The following is an 18,114-nucleotide window of genomic DNA, read 5'->3' on the forward strand; positions in this document are numbered from 1 at the left end:
AAACTCCAGCAAAGTGGGGGGTGGTCGTGTCCCACAAGTGACGTAGTACACCGTCGGGTAGAAGGGTTGCGGGACTTGAGGTAAACAACATTTGCACAGTGGTAAAAAAGGTAAAATACGTTTAATTTAGAGGTCAAACCTGCGTGCATTCACTGTCAGAAAGGTAGTAAAAGGTATACAGTAAACGGCAACTGAAGCTTAAATATTTTATAACATCAACCAAATAATGGTTTCTTCGAAGGCGAGGGGGGCGAAAAATGCGCTCGCATTTTCTTCGCCTGTGTGCTAATGTAATGTACACAAAGCTGTATTTTCATAAGAAATGTGGAAACAGTTCTAGAGACGACATTAGTTTTATTGTGTATTGTTTTCGTGCTTGTATGTCTGCTGTGTGTAACGGGTACTCTTTGACGGTTTGGTTCATAAAATGCGATTGAATGGAAGGCGGGTACGACATCACGGAGACGAACATATATAAACAGGGTCTTCATGGTTTTCGAAACTGCTGCACTGTAAATACAATGATAATATATTAATACACCCGAGACAATTAGCTGGCGGATCAATTATTTTGTTTATTTATTGTTTTGGTGTCTGACCATTAATTACTGATATATAATATATACATGTGGCGTCATGTATCGTATCTGCAGATACCATGGTCTTTTAACAACAAGTACTCGAACGATTAAAATGATTGTATTTCTGTACAAGCCAATTGAAATGATTTAATAAGTGTTGTTGGTCCAAATTGCTTGTCAGCTATAACCAAGACACATTTGAGACGACCAGGCCTGTATCCTATAAATGTCCCAAATATGGAGCCGTGCAGACATTGCATTGGTGCATTGAAATGTAGCAACGTAACCATTACAGTGCTGACCCCGTGACCGCAGCATTTCCACCCTTTAAATATAGGCCTGACAATCCGCACACATTGGGATTTCTCATGGGACTACATATGTTGCACCGAATAGTTATTACTGTCTTGGCGTTTGTTCCTTAGCTTATTTGTATTACTGTCTCTCTCCAGCTGGAACTAACAATTTTATAAGTGTTTAAGTACAGTGTAAACATGTTAATTTATATATTTAATGGTTTGTTTTGGACATGTGTTAAATCAATGTTTTTATTTTATTTTTTCAATCTGCATACCAGGACATTAAGGGAAACCTAGTTATTAGTTGGAACTCACACAATGTAGTTGTTCAGGGTAATGATTACTTCTGCATTACCACACATTGTAAAGGCCTGTGTGTTGTATTCTTTTTATGTTTCAGCATCCCTGATTAACACCATAGCCATGAACTGGAATAAAGGTGGCCCAGGGGGCAAGCGTGGCTTTGGATTTGGTGGGTTCAGCCTGGCTACTGGCAAGAAGGAGGAACCCAAGTTGCCACAGCAGTCCCACTCAGCGTTTGGCGCTCCCGGCACAGCAGGGGGGTATGGCAAAGGCCAGCAGCTCCCCGCCTTCTACAAAATCGGCTCCAAGAGGGCCAACTTCGATGAGGAGAACGCGTGAGTGCAGCTTTCCCTTCGCATCCCATACCCAGATGTTTTGGCTAAGTAGCAAAGCCAGGGATGGAACTGAAAAAAATATATTAAAAAGCTTTTGTGTAGCAGTCAGTGCCACCCACCACAACTGTTACAAGGTATGGACCAGTGGTTCTCAACCCCTTACTGTTTAAAATAATTAAAAGGCTCTGATTTTGGAAATTATTAGTTAAATTAAGGGTTCACTTAAGTAATTGAGAGCCCTGTTGGTGCAAAAACCAGCAGGGTAAGGGGTCTAGGGTGGAGAAACACTGCTATATTCACTTGTGCTTTTGAGTGAATTTGCATAGACGCACAGATGATGTAACAATTATTCTAATGTATTTGGTTGACTGCTTCTTGAACATGGTTTGTACCAGAGCTTGCAGGTTTTAACTTCCTGAAAGTGGATCAAATGACCTTAGCCTTCATGCCATTGCAGTGACTAAAATATGAAGTAATGGGTAAATAAAGAAAGTGAAGGATTTTATTCAGCCCAGCCTGTAGCATTGATCATGTGTTGTGTGAAGTGAAGAGATAGAGAAAAGTAACAAGGGTGTGTTTTGTGCCTCTAGGAGTTGAAAGAGTTTGTCTCCGTGTGACTGACTTGCAGGTACTTTGAAGATGATGAAGAGGAATCTGGCAGCATGGATCTGCCTTATATCCCAGCGGAGAACTCTCCTACTCGTCAACAGTTCCAGTCTAAAGGAGGGGGCTCGGATAGCGAGGAGGACCCCCTGGACGCTTTCATGGCTGAGGTGGAGGTAAAGCATGAAGAACATACAAGAACTGATCGACAGTAACTCAGGTTACCCACAGGTTTTGGAGGGAGCTATCCGCACCTGCGCTCTCTTTCTCTCTGTATTGTGCAATTGCTTTGGCTGGGTTTCTGCTAAGTTGGGAACCTTGAATTTCAAATGTGGTTGTATTTATGTTAAGTTTATTTGAGAGCACTCTATTTTATTTTGCATATATAATATGTATATGTGTGTGTAACGCATTAAAAGGGTCTAATTCACCTCTGTCCATTATTTCGCTCTTAACTATCTTTTAATTTGCCCAGGACCAGGCAGCCAAAGATATGCGAAAACTGGAAGAAAAGGATAAAGAGAAGAAAAACACAAAGTAAGTTATACCTTAACAAACTATCTGAATAACTTTTAGAATAGTTGCACTGACTCAGTAGTTTACTGTATTTTTGCTATATGCCCATATTTACATTACTTTTAAGTCCCTTTCAATCGCACTATGGTCAGGATTGCTTCACAATTATTTATTTTTAAAATTGACATAAGGAAATATTGCTATTTTTATTTTACTTTTTTGTTTTTTACATTCCTGGGAGCAATTACTGCATGAAACAGTTTATCAAGGCGTTGCTCAATCCAAATGGATGGTATCCCTCCAGAATCAGAATAATGCTTTGTGATGATCCTCCAGAGTCAGGGCTTATGGGAACTATAAATGGAACAAGGAGCTCAAAGTTGTATTTTTCTGCACTGTTTCTATAATTAAATGCATATGCTACAAGTTTTCAAAAAGAGAAATCAAGTCTAAACCACAGAGTATGTCATTTGGGGAGGTGGGTAGGGACGTTGACACTGATAGCTAGTTTTAGGGACTGCAAGGATTGCTTAGACAATGTTGCTGCCAGCTGTCATCTTTCTGCTTTTGTAGGTACAAACAGAAACCTTTCTGAACAACTTAGTCTTTTTCAATGTGTCGTGATTTTACACTAAAGTTTCATTCAGACGGACTGGGTGTTTGGTTGCTGGTATGAGATGCACTATGATTCCAAGTTTATAGGTGTAGTATTGGACATGCAGGAGCCTTTTCTACTGCAGGACATTTCTCCTTTGCGGAACAGTTCTAGGGAGCACGTATATGAAACTCAAGGACAAGCTTGTTTTCAGTTCCTTGACACAAGTCTTAAACGAAACTGTAATGTGGAATTTAGGAAAACGACATGTAAACCATAGAAAGCTACGGCAGAGAGTTGTGCAGTTTCACGCGGTACAGACACTGGCTCGGGGAGGGGGATGGGGAGGGACAGGGCGCACCTTGTTCTCCACTCTCTTGAGGTTGGGGGATGTGGGCAACGGGAGGGAAGGAGTGAATGGACGAGTTGCAGGGAAGTTTGTTTCTCCGCTTGTTTTTCCAGGGGTATTCGAGATGACATTGAAGAGGAAGATGACCAAGTGAGTGTGACACCCAGTGTTTCTTATCCATCTCTTTATTTAAAGCTCCTTACCTCCCATCTCTACTCAGTATCATCCTCTCTTCCCATCAGCTACTGGAGAGCCCTTCCTTGACAAGATCTTTTAAGGACCCGTCTTATTTATTTACACACACACACACACACACCAACTTTTTTAAGGCACAGGTTACTACTACAATAATACTCCCAAGGCAGTCTGTTAACAAGCAAAAGAAACACATTGTGTTGAAGTTAGTCTTAAATTTGGTAAACATTAAGCCAATGGGAAAGGACACCCAGCCCTTGGGTGTTCTTTCTTAAGCAAACATGTATTGGATTTCTACAGAAACCCTGGCTAAGCGATTGTCTTGCCCTGGCCCTGCACCTAGACTAGAGAGTAGTTTTGTTAGTGAATCCTCAGATTTGTCAGACCCCATCCTCAACACATCCCTCCCATGCAAACCATGATTTCCTGGCAAGCACACAGCAAGGGAAATGCAAATTAGCTACCAAGACTCAATTAATTACAAATTACACACATTTAAAAAAGGAATATCATTTCACACCCAGTATTTCTATATGTTTATTGTATGCATCTATGCATTTAAGACATTTGGTAATATTAACAGAATCTAGATTTTTGCGAAGCTGACTCAGTTTGGCCCTTATTGTTACTTAATGTGCATACTGCAGTCATTCTGTTGTTCACTTTTGATACTAAAGGTTGCAGAATTCAAGAAATCCATTATGTGTTCCAGCTGTTATATTCACTGCAAATCTGTCCAGCTTCCCAGTTGGACATTATGATTTTTGTGTCACTGCCTAAGGTCTTCATTCAAGTTGGAAGCTTTTTGCAATATTGTGGCTCTCAAAATCTATTCTACTAAAACACTATTTTGTCAGTCAGGAAAAAAAACATTGACACTGGTAATCCTGGGTCTTGTCATTCAAGAGAGTAAAAAGTTACTCTTTTTGCAGGTAGTCTTTGTCGAGGAGTGTTGGCCCTTTTTGGATTAGCCTTTTAACTTTTTTTATATATATAAAACAAAGATGCAGTCACATATATACATATGACATAAAATGGTGGGGGGTGCTTTCAAACAGTATTTTAGTTAAATAAGGCTACAAGTCATCTGGAGGTGGGACCTCTGGGACCACAGATAGTGACGGCTTACAGGTTTATCCATGCAGTAGTAGCGGGGAGGCTGAGTTTGCTCCAACAGCAATCCCATTCTGAGAGCACCCCGGTCCCCTATGGCCCTGACACTGTGCTGTGCTCTTTGCAGGAGGCCTATTTCCGGTACATGGCGGAGAACCCCACAGCCGGTGTGACCACGGAGGAGGAGGAGGACAACGTGGAGTACGACAGCGACGGAAACCCCATTGCCCCTGCCAAGAAGATCATCTTGCCCCTGGCCCCCATTGACCACAGTGAGGTAACTGCGATCACCCCTGTATGAAGCCAGTGGGTTTCAGCCCTGGTCCCAGAGGGCCCTGCTGTCCTGATGTTGTTGGTTTTTTTTTTTTTTTTTCTAATCTGCTGTTCCATATCTCTCGGGTAATTAAATGAAACCCTAACTGAAGTAATAATTTCCCTAACTTTTATAAATGGTTTACCAGGAAATTCAAGTGTCTTATATCATTTTTATATTTTCCCGTCTGTTTAAAATAATGAAAAGGCTTAGAGTAGTGATATTTTTGCCTCAGTTAAGGGTTTAATTAAATAATTGAGAGCTGAAGCCTGAGGCTGAGATCCACTGCTTTAAACTTCAGAGAATTCTGTGCGTACATGGCAGCATTACTGAAGACTATCCTTATTCCTGAAAGGCCACTGTTTACATTTTCATGTTTGCCCAAAGAAATCCATTATTTCACGTTCGTTTTGAACCTTAAACAGAAATGAAACTATTTCCTGCCATGTAAAAGGCAAAGCACAGGTGGGCGCTGATTCTGATGCTGGAGTGTGCCCTCTTGTGCTGCAGTCGCCCTGTGCCCACTGGGTCTGTGTGGCTGCACAATGTGGTTGCAGGCTTTGTGAGGGGTATCTTTTCGCTTCCCTGCCCTGCTGATTCACTCTCCCTTTCTGCAGATCGACTACCCACCCTTCGAGAAGAACTTCTACAATGAACACGAGGAGCTCCACATCCTGACCCCCATCCAGGTGGTGGAGCTGCGACAGAAGCTAAACCTGCGGGTATGGGCAGCCTCGTGCTTTCACCAGTTACAGATGGACGAGATCAGGATAGAGAGAGATAGTGACAGATAAATGGATAGAGTGACAGATCTATATATATGTATTCATTTTATGTATCTTTATTCACTTTTTGGTAAACCCTAGTTCAGTAGACTCATACAGTTAAGCCTACAAAATTAATAGACACAATTGGTTAGAGTGTCTATGCATGCATCACTTTTGTATTTTCCCTTATTGATTGCTGCCTGTCTTGGGCGTTTTATTGGCAGGTCTCTGGTGCTGCCCCTCCCAAGCCCTGTACCAGCTTTGCCCACTTTGGATTTGATGAGCAGCTGATGCACCAGATCCGCAAGTCAGAGTACACGCAGCCCACGCCCATCCAGTGCCAGGTAACCATCTCACACCTGTATCTGAGCAGAAGACACTTTTTACTTCTTACATGAAATAGATGGGCAGTGTTTCTGTCTTGCGAAATCGCTTTCAGTGTTGTTTAATTGCCTTCTCGATTATGTGATCACTGACCTGTCTTTTAGCACTGATTGTATCAGGGCTGTGCAGTTTTAAGGGCAACTGATAAATGTACTGGCTTTTTTGTCTGCAGGGAGTTCCCATCGCTCTGAGCGGCAGAGATATGATCGGCATCGCCAAGACCGGCAGCGGGAAGACTGCGGCCTTCATCTGGCCAATGCTGGTTCACATTATGGACCAGAAGGAGTTGGAGACGGGAGAAGGGCCCATCGCAATCATCGTGTGTCCCACCAGGGAGCTGTGTCAGCAGGTGAGCATGGGCTGTGGCAGTCGAGGAAAATGCAGTTTATTAATCACTGCAGGACTGCAACTAACAATAAAATGTATTTCTCTTCATTGATGTCACTATAAGCCGTTTAGACTCAATGTGTAAAGGGCAGTTCCGATTTCAGTTGTGATGTAACAGTCAGTTAGGTTTTGTTGTGTTTTAGTGAGAAATTAGGTTGCATTGTGATATATTGCAATATTATATTTGTTAGACCCTGTTTTTTCGCATGATAATAAGAATATTATTTATATATTTGCAAATCCAATGATAGTCAGTAAAACCTGCTTTTTTCTAAGCTGCTGTTTGTGTCCTTCAGATCCACACGGAGTGCAAGCGCTTTGGAAAGGCCTATAACCTGCGCTCTGTGGCGGTGTATGGAGGGGGCAGCATGTGGGAGCAGGCCAAAGCGCTCCAGGATGGGGCTGAGATTGTGGTCTGCACTCCGGTGAGTTACTGACCCCACATCAATGCAATCCAAGAGCTTCAGCTCCTGCAATGGCTCCTTTTCACCATTTCACTCGGACCTAGACCAGATCAAAACATTGACACAACCCTGAATCGCCAAGTTCAAGCTTGTGCCCTATCATGGGATTCTTGTATTTGTACTTTTATTTATGCTTATTGTATTGTATTGTACTGATTGTATTTAACTTTGCAATTCTTTGTTTTGATTGGGTTTAGGCCTTGTTGGCGTAATATCCACAGGCATTGTTTTAACTGGTGTATTTCAGATGTCAGATGAACACATTTACTTTTGTATTACCTTCCTTAAAAAAGCTAGTTTAAACTGCATACAGAGGCAATAATATGGGTAAATTATTTTACCCATTTAAAATCTCCTATAATGATCCTGTTAGCTACTTACAGTATAGGTTGAGATTTGTCTATGGGTAATACAGTATGATCTTCCTGCATGGAATATAACTGGTTGTTTGTCCTGCTCCTGTGTGACTTTACTTTTTCTTTGTCCTTCTAAGGGGCGTCTAATTGACCACGTGAAGAAGAAGGCCACAACATTGCAGAGAGTCACATACCTGGTGTTTGACGAGGCAGACCGCATGTTTGATATGGGATTCGGTACGTTGCAGGTTTCATTAAGGGCCTTTGGGAGAAGTGGCAGCAGGGTCACATGTTGTTTTGAAACTGTAGGGAGCTGAGGAAGATAGAGGACACCTCCGCTATAGTGCACGTGTGATCAAGTGAAACACAGGACATTTTCTACAGAGCATGAGTTTAGGGTCTTGTACAAAGGTGCTGATTCAAATAAAACCATGTTTACACATTATTCTGGACAAACTATATTTTGGAATACTTTCAAGTGTACAGAATATGGAAATTCACAATAATATTGTTTTGTTTTTTGTATTTTGCAGAGTATCAGGTCCGGTCCATTGCTGGTCACGTCCGCCCTGACAGACAGAGTAAGTGTTATAACCTGGTGGGAAATGGAAAGGACACGTTATCATTATTGAACTGTTTTGTGAATTGAGCTCTATTCTAGGCTCTTACATATTGGTTATGGCTTTAAAGGTTGCCATCTGTAATGTGTTCTCTGAACCTGTAGTCTTATGATAGTCTCACGATGGCCTTCAGATGCATTTGTGGGAGCGTGTTTTTCGTTCCTGTATCTGATGAGGAAGAGTTCTGTTTGCAGCTCTTCTGTTCAGCGCAACTTTCCGCAAGAAGATCGAGAAGTTGGCTCGGGACATCCTGGTCGACCCCATCCGCGTTGTGCAGGGTGACATCGGAGAGGTGCTTACTTCCTTCCCTCTTTCTAATAGTCACTAATATACCTTAACTCTGTACATACATTTCTTAGGAATTAGCTGAGTCTGGAACATTCTTTTGGTAGAATTTGATAGGATAATTATTTGTGGCCATGAGATATATGTACAAAATTAGTATAAATCTATTTCTGTGTTCTCCATTCTCTGCATTGTTTGTATAATGCGCCTTAGTGGCACTCCTGGCCTATGAACTCTTTCTGGAACCACTTGCTAGCCTGTGTTTATAATATGCAGTCAGTCCCATATCTTATATTTTGCTTTAAACACGGTAGAAAACATGTACATGTCTTGAATGAGGATGTAAGTCACCCTGGACAAGGGTGACTGCTAAGAAATAAATAATAATAATAATAATGTATTAAATGTATTTAAATGTTATTGATATTTATGTATATAAATGTACAATACTTAATATGGATAAACACATCATCATTAATTAATGCTGTGATTAAAGACTCTTAGACTTTGACAGGAAGCATCACTGACCTAAACCCTCCCCTCCTCTGTGTGCGTCTGTCGCTCCCATGTCCTCCCTGTTTCCACCATGTGTCTGTGCAGGCCAACGAGGATGTGACCCAGCTGGTGGAGATCCTGCCCAGTGCTCTGGAGAAGTGGGGCTGGCTGACCCGTCGCCTGGTGGAGTTCACCTCCATGGGCTCCGTCCTCATTTTCGTCACCAAGAAGGCAAACTCCGAGGAGCTGGCCACCAACCTGGGCCTGGAGGACCATACCGTGGGGCTGCTGCACGGAGACATGGACCAGAGTGAGAGGAACAAGGTCATCGCGGACTTCAAAAAGAAGGCGCTGCCCATCTTGGTGGCCACCGATGTGGCCGGTAAGTACTCCTGTACCTCTTTATTCCAGTATGGATATACTGAATTTGGAGGGGTACAATGAAGCACTTGCATGAAAAAGACCAAATGGACCAGACAATTCTCTGATATTGTTAATCGAGAGAGAAATAAACTAAATCACTTGACCCTTCTCCTGCAGCTCGTGGCCTGGACATTCCCTCGATTAAGACCGTGGTTAATTACGACGTGGCCCGGGACATCGACACGCACACTCACCGGATTGGGCGCACAGGACGAGCCGGGGAGAAGGGTGTGGCTTACACCCTGCTCACCCACAAGGACACCAACTTCGCCGGCGACCTAGTGCGCAACCTGGAGGGAGCCAATCAGATGGTCTCTAAAGACCTCATGGACCTGGCCATGCAGGTATGAAAGGCTGTGTGTCCTAAAGCCTGGTTTTAGGTTTATATCCTGTCCTCCCCAAAAATTCAGACTAGGTGTTTAACACCCTCCTCTCTCCACACAGAATCCATGGTTCAGGAAGTCTCGATTTAAAGGAGGCAAAGGGAAGAAGCTGAATATTGGAGGCGGGGGCCTGGGGTACCGAGAGAGGCCGGGGCTGGGAGCAGACACCTCCGTGAGCATCTCTGCAGGACATGAGGTGGGCATGCAGAGTCACGCGACGCTGGGGCAGCCGGTCCGTATAAACCGACTTCTCCGTTTCTATTGCTGTTTTGTTTTGTTTGTTGTTTGTCCGTGTTGGTATTTCCCCACCCCTGGATGGGTGGAAAGTGTGTGAGTGGTGCTTGTGTCTATAGTCCTAATACCGGCAGCTGTACCATTTTGAAGCCTGATCTTGTGGGGTTTCCCAGCAGTTGAGCACAGCTCGGCGTGGTTGATATTGACCTGGGGGACCTCTCGAGATTATCAGGTTACCACTGGTAATTGTGCTGGGGGAGCAGCAGTCAGTGTTCGCACCAAAGACCATATTCCAACTCATTGACTGGTTGTGGTAACAAAACACTATGCTGTCTTTCAGATTTAGTATTAAGTCAAAGTCCTGACTATTTGTGGTCATTAAAGAGATGTATGGAATAGAACAGGAGAACTAAGTCTGGTACCCTGCATACATTTCTAGTCGGGCTTTCTTAGTCTGATCCATGTAAGTCTAATACTGGGGGTGATTTTTCAGTACTCTGCCACACCTGTTGTGTAGAGGGCAGTATAGTATGGCTGCCATGGACTTTTTAGAATTTGCTGCAAATTCATTACAAATGTAACCAGCTCCCATCAAACTGTCAATTCAAAATGTTGCTGTTTAATAGAATGCTCAGCCAGAATTCAGGATCACTCCCAAATCAGACTTCACTGTTTTGTTTTGTATTTTAGTTGGTGTATTTATTTTTTGCCGTGAAACATTGCTCTTGGGTGCCTTGGTACAGCACTTGTGTAGGAATTCCCTGGTTGGCAGCTGTGATTAATACTTCCACAACACTTGTGTGGCTGCACAGTGTGACTGCAAACCCAAAACATATTCCTTCTGTGGCCGATTAGCTGATAAAATCTCTATGTGAAGTCATGAATACCCTGGTGACTTTTTTTCTTTGGCTAATCAGAAAGGCAAAATGGTGATGTTTGATTTGGAAGGTGTCTGTTTGATTAATCTGGGTACTGTAGTTTAGTATTTGTTTTAACTAATTTACTTCCTCGCGGTGCACACCGAGATGCCTTTTGGGAGACTGTTTTTAGGAGTCAGACAATCGCACTGAAAACAAACGGGAAAATTGCACATAATGATCATGAGAGATTGCATCAATAAAGCCATACTAATAATTACGAAAAAGAAACATGTTTTGAATTGCAGAAAAAAATTAAATAAGTAGCATGAAGTTCCAGTATGAATCCACTCGGTGGAGTAACTTAGCTTTATAAGGAGGCGTTGTGCTCCAGGACATGATTTCAGGAACAATAACTACCTCATACCACTAAAATGGAAAAAGATTTGTAATTACGGACAATATGGGCAATTCATATCCGAGAGACTTTTCTTGAAGGCCGTATTTTCCAAGATGTGCTGCCTGCTAAGACTTAAAAACACATTTTGATCTTTGGAAAACATTTGTGCACAACACACATGCTGTGTTGATTCGTACCAAATAACACCTTCTCGATATAAAAGTAAAAACTTTATTAATGCTTAAAACAAAACAAAAAATTGCATGCCACACAAGAACCCAGTGAAGGTAAAGGAAAGCAAACTTAGACACTCCCAAGTCCTCCACTACAGCCTTAAAGTAGACTGGGGTGGAGGGGTGAATGAGTCTCAGAGCTGAAAGAAAGGAGCCCTTCATCTGTGATGCACATTTCGTTCTTCAGGAGCACGGTGGCGGTGCTGTAATGTGTAACTATGAGGCTTACAGACCATCCTCGGGCGCCATGGGAGACCGGATGTCCGCCATGAAAGCAGCTTTCCAGGTAATGGCAATAGCTTTCATGCTTGACCTTTAGTAGAGTCACCCACGAGCATTACCGTCTGTGTTAATCTGATTGGTAACTTGTGCCAAAGGTAATGAGTGGATAGGGCCCAGTGTGTTTCCAAGCAAGCACAAATGGAAAGGCGCAAACACGCACTGTAAGTTCAAAGCTATTTATTCGAGGCCTGAAGGAGACCCAGAGGTGAGGTGTTGATGTTGGATATCTTGAGGATAGAGAACACCCTCAGCCCGTGGGGTGGCTTTGTGTGGTGCTGGGCCCAGACTGCAATGCACCTCTTGATATCCTTACAGATGCACGCTGCTTTGAATGGATCTCTTACCTGTTGGCTGCCTGTTTGTGTGTTTGCAGGCTCAGTACAAAAACCACTTTGTGGCTGCATCTGGCTTTCCCCCCAAGTTGACCAACACGTCCAGCAGCACTTCGGGCTGGACCAGCGCAGGCAGCCTGAGCTCGGTGCCCACAGGAGGGCCCCAGGCTTCGGCCGGCCAGGAGGGGCTGAAGTCGGCACCGCCCCCGGGGCCTGCTCCCCCAGTGCTGAGCATGGGGACCAAGATGCCAGGCTTTGCCAGTGCTGGGGCTCTGAGCTCTTTGTCCGACAGCTACGCCAACCTGCCACAGGGCTACCCTCTCCCCTCTCCCCTCACACCCCGAGATGTTGCCAAAGATCGGCATGGGGAAGCCAGAGGGCGATTTGGGGACAGCCACTATCGCCATGGAGACCGAGACCGTTATGCGGAACGGGAGCGCTATGGAGAGCGAGAGCGCCACGGTGACCGGGATCGCCACGGAGACAGGGAGCGCTATGCAGACCGGGAGCGCTACGGCAGCGGGCGCCACGGAGATGCCCGCAACGGGGAGGGCAGTCGGAGAGACCGAGAGGCACGGGCAGACAGGGCAGAGAGGGCAGGGGAGCGTGGGGAGAGGCCCAGTGAGTGGAGGGGGGGGGATCGAGTGGAGGGGGCTGACAGGGCTGACCGGGGGGGTGATGTCAGAGGGGAGAGGATGGCAGAAATCAGAGGGGAGAAAGCTGAAGAGAGCTTTGCCGTCCCTGATCCCCCCAAGCGCAAGAAGAGCAGGTGGGACAATTGAAGTGGCTCCAGATTTCCTGGGGAAAAACAATAAAGCACGTGCAGATCATATACCGACAGCCTGGCCATTTATTAGGGATAAATAACTGTTAAAACAATTAGAAAATATTCAAAGCTTTTAAAAAATATAAAAAAAATTGGGAAAATCTCTAATGATACTTTGGAATAATATGGGACCTGATCACATGACACTTGGGAGATGTTGTGTCTGTGTGTAGAAGACGGTAGAGTGCAGGACAGGTTCTGGCTGAAGCCTCTCTGCGCTGTGCTTTGCTTGCCTTGAGGTTAGTCCAGGTCTGCTGCTTACCTGCGCCTTGGACTGACCCTTCACTCTCCCTGACCGCTCACCCCAAGGTCGGACCAGGAAAAGGGCTGGGAGTGTCACCCTGTGTAAAGCTAAGGGAAAGTGTGAAGTGAGACGGTTACAATGTATTCAACTGCCCCTAATGAAGTGGCTGGACAGTATGTATGTGTCACAAAAAACAGCTGAATGAAATTAAGGATTGATTTTGTTTGTTGGATTTTTTTTTTTATTCAAATACTTTTCTTTGTGTGTGTGTGGATCTGCTACAATGTTAACAATTTAGTTATACAGTGATGTGTTGAAAATTTTAAACTGGACATTTTAGGGTTTGTTTGTTTGTTTATTTTGCTGCGTAGGATCCCAAGTCTGTTCTGAAATTGTATTTTGTTAAGTTCCAGGGAGTGGAGTGGGCTCTTGGGCTGTTGAATGTGGCTAGACTTATAGGATATATCCAAAGAAACCGTGAAGGAAATGGATGCAGCTGGTTTAGTAACTGCACCAAGCAGCCCGAGCCCAGTGCCCCGCTTTACTCTCTTATTTAAAAAAAGAAAAGAAAATCAAATTGAAATTTTAGTTCTTTATTAATATTTCTGATACAAGGGTCTTGGGTCTTCTTGCCATGGCAAGTACCGTGTCATGCAACAGAGTTGCAGAGTGAAAGTGCGGTCACTTAAAGTCTTGCACGGCCATGAAAAGTGAAATCTCATTTTAAACCATGCTGGGGGTATTAACTACTCTACCCGCCAATTTGGGCTGAAATAGCAGGGAGTGTCTATGACCTTTATTGAACAGCACACCAAGTCGATTTCTTGTGGAACCATTTTTATTAAAATAAAACTTCAGATGCGTATAATAAGAGGGATCATTGAAACGCAATCCACACTAATATAGCCTTTATAAAAATGTGACCTCATAAAGTTATTTTAGTCTGTTAACTGCCCCAGTTGTCCCCCCCGTTGTACAGGCTGTTGCCGAGTACAGATATAAGTGACTTCCTCTGAGAATCTAAACCCACATCAGTTGCCTGTTCAGATGGGCCCTTTCCTTTTTGAATTGTAGCCTCTTCCGTCTTCTGCTACATGCTGATCACTGTGTGGAAGTAAATTGGTGCTTCTGAGTGGTTCACCTCGAATTAGCCTCACTTGGGAGTAGAAACATAGATCTAATAGCCTGGAGACACCTGCTGGCAAATCCCGCCTCTGCTACTTGATGACTTTTGCCAGAGTAAATAGTTTACCACTCCAGGGTTGAGTAGAGCAGTTTAAGGGAAATTAATTTTGGTCTGTCCTTGAGATCCTTCAAGACTGGATATTGGTAATACTATGAATGTATACTATTGGTAATCCATAGTAGGTGTCAGTCATGTGATATAAAATCAGACCACTCAGAAATCATCCTTTTTTATTTTTGAAAGCTCTCTTTTCCATAACCCTTATGAAGAGTGCTGACTGACCCAAACAATGTGACTTTTTTTTGCCTCAACTCCTGCTGGCCCATTTCGCATCTGGGTGTCTGGGTCTGAGTAGAGTTGATCTGCTTTGAATGAAGCAAGGATGTGTTTGTTTATAAGCCTACAAAATGACTATCTTTCAACATTGGTACCAAGAAATATTTTTAAGTATCTAGTAGTTTACAGTTGACTGAAAAACAGAATCCAAAAAAACCCACCTGCAGCACCGATTAAAATCACGCTTCAAAGCTTTCATATAAGACATTCTCTAAATAATTAAAGCACATTTGCATTTGGGACTTGGAAATGTGCCATTTGTAGGAACAAGAACAGTTATGCTATATTTTCAACTTGTTTCTGACTGGGGAAAAAGTCTCGGATTTCTACAGTCCTGTGTCTCGTCCTTTAGTAATACTGTCTTTTCAAAATGTATATATTTAAAGTAGGATTAATGACTGTCTGCATTCTGTCTGTCTTGGTTTTATTTTCTAATAAAATCATGGTTGTTTTGATACGTGTTATTGTTCAAAGTCATTGCTCAGGTGCAAAAGCATTGTCTGAGCAGTTGTTATTGACTGGGGGTAGCAGAACGGCTTACTGAATTCATGCATTTCCTGCTTTGTAAATTATTTAAGTCAGAAGTTAGTTAAGTTAGAATGGAAAGTCCATTTTGCCTTTTACACTCCAGTTAGAGTTCGTATACAGCTTCTCCACCCTGACATAGAGTTGAGATTTTCAGAAGAGCTAATCACATTACAGTTTATATTAATTGGATTTGTTTTTATTAATCAGTTCCCCCTGCTAAAACCTCAATATCAGCACAGAAGAGCTGAAGACCACGTGTGGGCACCTCCTTTTCATGCTGCAGACCCACAGCACAAACGGCAGAGCTACAGTGTCAAGGGAGTACTTTAATGCAGCTCTCAATATTTCCTCAGCCAGCTCACAGCTGACCAGTGAGCCGCAGGAAGTTCGATTACCCAGCAAGCTGAGGAAAACCTTTGCCATCTTCCAACAAGCCCATCCCTGCCAGTGCTTTGTCAAACGTGGGCTGCCCTTTTGTGAATGCCAGTGACACTAAGCTAAGGAAAGCCAAGAATGGAACGGTCTCTGAATTAAAGGGAATGTATATTGATCAGGAATATCTCCACCATGTAATTTGACTGGAACAAAGAGAAGAGATCTACAAACCTGTTTCCCTTTGTTTAGTTTATTTCTACTTTCTTGCACTTTGAAGCTTTGCTGTACTGTGTGGTTATTTATAAATCTGCAAAATGCACGTCTCCGAAGATTTTCTGCCAAGATAGTGTGGATCTGCAGGCGTCACAGGCCTCCGTCTCCAGTGCCAATGAGAACGCTGATGATTCATAGCTCATCCAATGCCCTGCTGGCACAAACACTTTGTCCACACTGAGCAACCTCATCACTGCTATGTAAGGTTTGCTGTAATAAAGCTAGGTTTTCTGCCTCGCTTCTCCGTTTATATGGGAAATGCACATCATTTGTGAGTGCAAGGTCTGTGAAGTCTGCTCATCTGTTCTATCTTGAAGCAGATCTTGGCCTAAATTGCCCAGAACAGCCACTTCTTTTCGGGGGTTCAAGGTAGCGCATTTAACGATGTTCCCCCCAAATCTGAACTTTGGAATTTTAAATTTAAGATAACAGAATCAGATACAATAATTTTAATTGCTGCAAGTGTTTTTAGTTAGCTTGCACATGTCTAAGCCCCATCAAATAAAATAAACCTTTGTGTCTTGTTTGGGGTCTTTTACATCCTTCATCCCTGTTAACCCAACCAACAAACCATACGCTTTAGTTTTTGACACAGTATTAAATTCTAACTGTCCATTCCTCACGCAGGGAGTGTGTGTGTTTGTTGACTTTAAAGAAAGACCGCTCGGGAGCGGGTGTGAAATTCCTTTCTGTGCTGCGATGGTGACCAGGGGATCTTGGGCAAAGAAGCTGGTTCCTCTGGGAGCGTCGCCCAAGCAGGCTGCCGCTTCACAGTCCATTGGCACATTCCCTGTTTTAGGCGGCGACACACTGTCTGCGTCTTTCAGCCTAGCTGCACACGCCACACAGAGAAGAGGATGAGAGCAGATGGAGAGAAAGGAAGAAAGTGAAGGAAACTGGGAGAGCAAGGGAGAGAAAAAAGAGGGAGAAAGAAGATGTAGACAGAAAAGGTGTGAGGGAGCATGTGAGGGAAACAGAAAAGATGGTGACAGATAGAGTGCGAGACAGTGAAAGCAGTACACTTTCCCTCCCAAGCCTCTCCCTTCCACCTACTGGGTCTTAATTGGAGAGGAGGTCGACTGGTCTTTGAAACGGGCTGGAATGCATTTGGCTTTTTCAGAGACAAGCTTTCCTTTGACTAGGCGGCCTCTCTGGACTGAGGGCTGGCAGCAGATGCCCCCGCACTCCGAAACGCTGCTTCACATTGTTTGGAAACACAACAGAAGGGAGAAGGTGTCATTCCAGTGGGTTAGATATGGTTTTGGAAGTTGGCTTTTATGCCAGAATGATTAAAAAAAGCTTAAAAAAAATAAGTGAAGATTTTTAGTTTAGTTTAGTTTATGCATACTTACTCTGGTAAATGTACCCAGGATTTTAATATGGTTTTGTTGTATGCCATAGTTGGAAAGTGCTTTTCTGAGAATGAGAATACCGTGATACAGTTTGGTGGACTGTTTGTAGTTTAGTTGTTTATTTACTTTTCTGGTGTTAAAGTGTGTGTGACTGAGAGACAAGCAGGGATGCTATAGACTCATACTCCAGCAGGGGCGCTACTTCCTGTACTGCCTGCTGTAAGCAGAGCCGATTGTGAAGCGAGTGACTGCTGCCTTGATCTTGGAGAAGACACACTCCAGTGGCCCAACTAAAAGTGGAGTCAGTCACAAAATATATATATATATGTGTGTGTGTGTGTATATATGTATATATGTATATGTATATGTATTATTCAGAATGTCACTAATCTGTCCATCATTAGCATTGTGGAGTAGTGGTTAGGGCTCTGGACTCATAACTGTTGTGGGTTCAAATCCTGGGTGGGGCAGTGCTGTTGTAATTATAATAATAATTGGAATTTGTGACTTTGAGTGCACACTGTACAGAAATGGGGAAATTGAATTTTCTCCCAGTTCACTTGCCAATATAACAGACAAGGAATAAGGAAGAGTTACCTGAATGCAGACTTCTTTGCTAATGATAAAAGTATGCACATCTGTATGTACAGCTCTTGGTTCATTGAAACCCATCAGGGCTGGTCTAGTCAGACCTGGTGCTCGGCAGGACACTCTGCCCACAGACAATTTGGCTGGGTGTTCCTTAGCAATAAATTGCAGTCCCTCCCTTTGCTGTGCATCCCTCGGACAGCTCCTTCCTGCCTGAGCTGCAGAGATCTCTGGGCTGAGAGTTTGCTTTGTGGGTTAAACAGGACAGGCAGGAAATTCCAGGAGGAGAATTGAAATACTCA

The 18,114-nt window shown here is 43.5% G+C and overlaps 1 protein-coding gene across 4 annotated transcripts; it reads left to right on the forward strand.

The window, feature by feature from the left end:
* Positions 1-4: 4 nt before the first annotated feature.
* ddx42 (DEAD (Asp-Glu-Ala-Asp) box helicase 42) lies at positions 5-15,151 on the forward strand. Of its 4 annotated transcripts, none has more exons than XM_066698461.1 (18): positions 5-80; positions 1,281-1,518; positions 2,147-2,297; positions 2,597-2,658; positions 3,695-3,731; positions 5,017-5,166; positions 5,820-5,924; positions 6,194-6,313; positions 6,526-6,702; positions 7,037-7,165; positions 7,698-7,797; positions 8,094-8,141; positions 8,375-8,472; positions 9,066-9,342; positions 9,501-9,727; positions 9,828-9,998; positions 11,678-11,776; positions 12,146-15,151. In XM_066698461.1, exons 2-18 carry the CDS (start codon positions 1,304-1,306, stop codon positions 12,884-12,886), a joined length of 2,907 nt encoding a protein of 968 aa, XP_066554558.1. In that variant the 5' UTR covers positions 5-80; positions 1,281-1,303; the 3' UTR covers positions 12,887-15,151. The 4 variants fall into 4 exon arrangements, with proteins under 4 accessions (XP_066554558.1, XP_066554557.1, XP_066554559.1 ...); XM_066698460.1 differs by having other exon boundaries at positions 9-110; XM_066698462.1 differs by having other exon boundaries at positions 9-110; positions 9,828-9,962.
* The last annotated feature ends 2,963 nt before the right edge of the window (positions 15,152-18,114 follow it).

Source organism: Amia ocellicauda, chromosome 3, assembly GCF_036373705.1.
Source record: "Amia ocellicauda isolate fAmiCal2 chromosome 3, fAmiCal2.hap1, whole genome shotgun sequence".
NCBI lineage: Eukaryota > Metazoa > Chordata > Actinopteri > Amiiformes > Amiidae > Amia > Amia ocellicauda.

Excerpts from the sequence above, each read along its gene's own strand:
- ddx42 (XM_066698461.1), top strand. The coding sequence starts at position 1,304 with ATGAACTGGAATAAAGGTGGCCCAGGGGGCAAGCGTGGCTTTGGATTT. Across the intron at positions 5,167-5,819 it reads CCCCCATTGACCACAGTGAG|ATCGACTACCCACCCTTCGA; the intron begins GTAACTGCGATC and ends CCCTTTCTGCAG. Across the intron at positions 9,343-9,500 it reads GGTGGCCACCGATGTGGCCG|CTCGTGGCCTGGACATTCCC; the intron begins GTAAGTACTCCT and ends CTTCTCCTGCAG.